Source organism: Triticum urartu, chromosome 3A (genome assembly GCF_056163025.1).
Source record: "Triticum urartu cultivar PI428250 chromosome 3A, HENAU_Tu73, whole genome shotgun sequence".
Lineage (NCBI taxonomy): Eukaryota > Viridiplantae > Streptophyta > Magnoliopsida > Poales > Poaceae > Triticum > Triticum urartu.
Genome location: NC_141875.1, coordinates 242,174,614 through 242,180,629, shown reverse-complemented (window position 1 = coordinate 242,180,629; position 6,016 = coordinate 242,174,614). Strand labels below are relative to the sequence as shown.

The 6,016-nt window shown below is 45.1% G+C and overlaps 1 protein-coding gene across 1 annotated transcript; it reads right to left on the bottom strand.

Moving 5' to 3' along the window:
• Nucleotides 1-293: 293 nt before the first annotated feature.
• LOC125543836 (putative anion transporter 1, chloroplastic) lies at nucleotides 294-3,816 on the bottom strand. Its single transcript, XM_048707318.2, has 10 exons — nucleotides 3,213-3,816; nucleotides 3,001-3,108; nucleotides 2,709-2,864; nucleotides 2,091-2,306; nucleotides 1,798-2,007; nucleotides 1,576-1,713; nucleotides 1,329-1,430; nucleotides 1,173-1,238; nucleotides 981-1,065; nucleotides 294-896 (listed from the first exon to the last, which is right to left on the bottom strand). Exons 1-10 carry the CDS (start codon nucleotides 3,600-3,602, stop codon nucleotides 799-801), a joined length of 1,569 nt encoding a protein of 522 aa, XP_048563275.1. The 5' UTR covers nucleotides 3,603-3,816; the 3' UTR covers nucleotides 294-798.
• Between the last annotated feature and the right edge of the window lie 2,200 nt (nucleotides 3,817-6,016).

The window sequence follows — 6,016 nt, the reverse complement described above, 5'->3', positions numbered from 1 at the left end:
GGACAAAGCGTGAGAGGACCAGAACGAGCCTAACCCTAGCCACCAGTTCTGTCACCCCTATGAATGTACGCATGTACACTCTACGCCTATAAGCACCACCCTGATACGGAGCGGTCACAACATCTTTAGATTTGACGAAGCCACCACATGCGTTTCGTAGTCAACGAGAACATCTCCTCCCACTAAACGAACATTGTTGTGAAGCTTGAATGCGAGCATCAGTGCCAAGTCTAGGACTTGGATTACGATGGGCTGGTTCCACCACAAAGAACCTGAACATCTGAGCGTTCACAGGATGAAACAGAGTTGCACTTCCTCATTTAAACATACATGCTACAAAAGTTGTATAGATCAAAGTGAGTGTTAAATACTCATCAAATGTTCAGTGCATCCATGTTTATGATCCTGAAATAATCAGGAAACAAAACTAGACTACGATGATATGTCACAGAAGTGAGCTATTCCAAAAAGAAAAAGAAAAGAGGCTTACAGGTCAAAAACACTATGCGTGTATGACAGGATATGTACATGGTACCTATAATCACTTGCACACTACACATCCCTATACAACCGGCCGCTTGGCGTTCCTGTGCTCAATTCATGCTCCGTTTCAAAATTAAGATCCTGAATTATGTGCAGCTGTTGCTTGCTGGTACATATTAGATCTGGCAGTCTGTTCTTTGCTTCTTTCTTTCTTCCCAGGAGTTGGAGCAGTGCATGCAGAATGAATTGTGTCCACCCAGGGCAGTATCTACTACTAGCAGGGATGAGTCGTTAACCAGAAGCGGGCTATACATATCAATCGATAATTTTCTCGCCGGTTGAAAATAAATTCCATATCACAGTTCCAACAAGATAAAGAGTTACAGACAATTTGAAGACATCGTCCCAAGAACCTGCATTTTTGTTTGAAGGATGAGACGTGCAAATTGACAGTGTAATATGTTACGTAACATAAAGAGTTTAGGATCAGGGCAGACCATGCTGCAAGATGTATCCGGTTGCTGCTGTGCCAAATACACCAGCTAGAACCCCAGCTGTGTTGGAGAGACCAAGTAGTACACCCTGCAAGACAGGAAGTTCATCACCTTTTGGTAGCATATTCAGTACGACTTTACAGAACATCTAAGATTATAGTGCACTGAAATATTATGCTATAGTCAGATGATTACGGCGTATCGAGGACCGATATCTTGATGATTCGAGTATAGACCAGACTGAGAAAATGCATCACTTCCCTGACATTTAGAAAAAGATTCAGATATAAAACAGAGTTGCACTATACGAAGAAAATATTATCAACGACCAGAAGTAAAAGGGAGCCTCACCTGGCTACAAGCCATGCACAAAACTGCCAGTGCTGGTGAATCGATATGGCTCAGTTGACTGAGAAAAAAGGCTGGCCCTAAGAAACCAATTGATTGCATGATCTGCAACAGGTGGACGTGCATAGGGTAACAATATTGATGACATCTTTCTTTAGTACAAGTTCAAAAACTGGATCCTGGTTATCTTAGCCCCAGTGAATACATCACTGGGGAATATAAACTCAGAATATCAAAGTGTTTAATTTACCTTGCGAACCGTTGTCACTGATGTTCCTCTACTAACAAGTGTGTCTGCAATCCAACCACCAACGTTTGCAGAAATCGCCATTGTTAGCCAGGGAAGGACGCAGAAAAGGCTGGACTCCGTGAGGTTGAATTTCAAAACCTATTTTATATTAAGTTTGTCTTTATAAAGAAAGGGGTTTGCAGTTCATGATGCTCAATTAGGTAACAACGATGTTGATGGTACCTGGTTGTAGTACGTAGGCATCCATGTGAGCAAGATAAAAGTTCCCCAGTTATGGCAAAAGTGGCAAGCTATAAGTGCCCAAACAGGCGGTTTTGACAATATTACTCCCCATGGAATTGTTGTAACAGGCTCTCCTGATGTGGTTTGACTAATGATAAGCTTCTTTTCTTCAGCACTAATCCTCGGATCCTCAAGTGGAGTACTATAAGCCTTTTAAGATAACAGACAACAAATTCAGACATGATGAAAACAAAATCAGAGAAGTTGCACAGTAATTCACAACACCGAAGTACCTTGGCCGCCCATGTCGCGAACCAGACAGTCCCAAGAGAGCCGAAGGAATAGAAGACTGATGGCCACCCAAACTTGTGTATCAGGAATGGCGAAAATGCGAGTCCTGTCACTGACCCTAGGTACATCCCACTATATACAAGAGCTAATGATCTGCTCCTCTCTGATACAGGAACCCATTTTGAAAGTATATTATTCATTGCGGGCATGGCAACCCCCTGTTGCAAGAATTTATATTTTGTCATGTCCATGATGCACCGGTGTATGAAGAACATCAACTACAACTTTGTTTGCCTTTCTTCTCCTATTATATAATTTGGCCCTTCCCTCAGTTGGCTTATTCTCTATGTTTAAAGCAATATTTGAACCTAAGCTCTGGTACCCCTTATTTTATCACAATAACTTCACAGCAAATTCAGACAGGACGACAACTAAATCAGAGAAATGCAAACACCACACCAAATGGTTAAGTAGTGCAAATTACCAAAGGCAAACTGGAAGACACAGAATGCACCAAATGTTCAACTTCACCATGAAATTAGGAACCGTATTCTATGACTCAAAGTCACAGTGGTACAGTGACGTAGCTTTGTACAGTAAGGATGATTATCAAGGCTTACCTCTCCAATTCCCATAAAAGCACGCACAACAAGGAGAAATGGCAAGCCTAGCTTTGCCGCCACAGGCGTAAGAGCTGTGGCGACCGACCACCAAATCACCCCGAAACCAAGAACAGTCTTCCCCCCAACTTTGTCTGCCCATATCCCTCCTGCTATCTGCAATGACAATGGTGTTAGATACTACACTCAAGGGGAGGAGTAAATTGCGGATCTTCCATGAATCTTAGATACAAAGTGTGTGCATGTTCAGTATGAACCAATCAATGGTTGCTCCCCGGTCTGAACCACAGACCTGAGTTAGGAGGTAGCCCCAAAAGAAGGACGACTGGATGAGGCCGACGGTTTGCGGGTTCCAGCCGTACTCCGCGGACATGGGCATGATGGCAATGCTCATGTTTACCTGCAAATTAATAGCAACCATTGCTGGAGGTTCAGTAGCTATGGATGTCGGTGGTGAGGAGTGAGGAGGTGGGGGAAGCAGCCCAGCTAGGGGTGCGCACGTACGCGGTCCATGTTGCAGAGGAGGAAGGCGGAGAAGCAGAGGAAGACAATGGCCCAGCGCTTGGGGAACTGCCCCTGCTCCTCCACCCCCGGCTCGGCGTCCTCCAGCAGCAGCTTCCTTACCGAGTCCAGCAGCTCCACGCCGCTGCCCTCCACCTGTTCGGCATCCGCGTGCAGCGGCTTATCCCCGTCCCTGCGCGATGGCGGGGTGTCCGGCTGGACGTCTGCCCCGCGGAGCGCTCGCCTCCGGACTCTAACGCGAACTCCGTTGTTCGCGAGGAGCCCTGGCCCGGCTCTCTGGGACGGCGAGCCGCCGTCGACGAAGCAGCGGTGCGGCGGCGGGCCGCCGCTCCGGCACTGGGTGGAGAGGGAGAGCGGGAGCAGGCGGAGCATGGCGCCTGTCCTCCCCTTACCCTGTGCACGGACGTGGCTTCTCGCTTGCGTGCTCGATCGGCTCGGCGCAGATGCTAGCTAGCTAGCTAGCTAGATTTTTGACTCCCCGGCCTCCTCTGGCGAGCTGGAGTCGACGATGGGTGCGAGGGAAGCGTCGAAGTGGCCATCGTGCGCGCCTGGGGCAGACGAATGGCTCTCGTTGGTCGACCACCCCGACGGGACGATTGTGTCTGGCTATAGGCTATCTGCGCACCGCAGCTCGCCATCTGGACGCTAACGTGGCATGCCATGCATGTATCATCTCATCTGCGTTGCATTTCTTCCCAGGGACACTTTTTAAAGGGACTATGTAGGTGCCCGTGCGTTGTGAGGGAGTAAAAAAATTCAACACAATATCTTCTTCAAGTTTATGCCTAGCTTAAATAAAAAGCGTAATGGAATAGTTCATGAACTAGCAAAGTTAGCTAGGTTGGTTTTCTCCTGCAAGTATTTGGATGGATAGCGCCCATGATATTTGTAAACAATGCTACTTTACTTATGAATAAATAAAAAAGAAGTTTATAAAAAAAAAGAGAGTTAAGGCCATTTGTTGATCGGGCTGCGGCTGGCATGTGGGCCAGAACCCAAAATGGGCCCTATACTTCTACCTTTTCCTTCTAAGCATCTAAAAGCATCTATAGTCGGACCTGCCAAATCAGACCCCCTATTTGTCCGCGGATGCGCCCGGGCACGCCCGCAGGCGCATCCTGACGGGCCCTCATATTTTCCTCTCGACATTCACATATCTTAAGTTCGGACTCTCAAATCCATGCAAATCCATGCACGTCGATCATAAAAGACAATGTCGCACGTAAATAACAAATATTGGTATGGAATATAGATAGCGTTTACATAAAATTTATTTTAAGTGCACAACTCAAGCACTAGCTCCTTGGTTGTGTAGCGACCCGACCCGAATGGATCAAGTCTCTGTGCTTAAGTGTCATCCGTGGATCGGTATGCTGACACACACAGTACTCGAGGATACCTCAATCCAAATAGCGGAAGTAACAAGGTTGTGGATTCCCATCAACACCAACGGCAAAGTTGAGTGTAGAAAATCGTAACCCTAACGTATCACTCGTCGTAAGATAATCATGCAACATGAGACGTTGCAGCCACAAAGGGTCAGTACATTGAATGTACTGGCAAACTCACACCATAGAGAGAAATGATGAACAATGGCTATCACTACATGCATATTTGGCTGGTGGAAAAGCTCTATGGTTATAAGGTTTTGCGAAAAGCCAATTTTTTCCCTACTGCAAAGGAATACATTTTATTTAACTATCATGGTGGTTGTTAAACATTGAGAGTGTAGACACCCTCTCAATCCCAATTAAACACCATCATTAAAATCCAACAAAATTAATTAAAGTCACATGATGAGATTCACATGATAATCCAAGTACTAGATACTCAAGATGTCCATAACCGGGGACACGGCTAATCATGATTAGTTTATACACTCTGCATAGGTTTATGCACTTTTCCCCACAAGACTCGATCTCCTCCGTTGGGATTCTCGCACTACATGGTGTTTGAGAAACGGATGACCGAGACATAGTCTTTCAAAAGCGCTAGCACCTTATGATCGGGTAGACCGTTACACCTACTTGAAGGAAATATGCCCTAGAGGCAATAATAAAGTTATTATTTATTTCCTTATATCATGATAAATGTTTATTATTCATGCTAGAATTGTATTAACCGGAAAATAATACATGTGTGAATACATAGACAAACATAGTGTCACTAGTATGCCTCTACTTGACTAGCTCGTTGATCGAAGATGGTTAAGTTTCCTAGCCATAGACATGAGTTGTCATTTGATTAACGGGATCACATCATTAGGAGAATTTATGTGATTGAGTTGACCCATTTTGTTAGCTTAGCACTTGATCGTTTATTTTGTTGATATTGCTTTCTTCATGACTTATACATGTTCCTATGACTATGAGATTATGCAACTCCCGTTTACCGGAGGAACACTTTGTGTGCTACCAAACGTCACAACGTAACTGGGTGATTATAAAGGTGCTCTACAGGTGTCTCCGAAGGTACTTGTTGGGTTGGCGTATTTCGAGATTAGGATTTATCACTCCAATTGTCGGAGAGGTATCTCTGGGCCCTCTCGGTAATGCACATCACATAAGCCTTGCAAGCATTGCAACTAATAAGTTAGCTGCGGGATGATGTATTACGGAACGAGTAAAGAGACTTGCCGGTAACGAGATTGAACTAGATATTGAGATACCGACGATCAAATCTCGGGTAAGTAACATACCGATGACAAAGGGAACAACGTATGTTGTTATGCGGTCTGACCGATAAAAGATCTTCGTAGAATATGTAGGAGCCAATATGAGCATCCA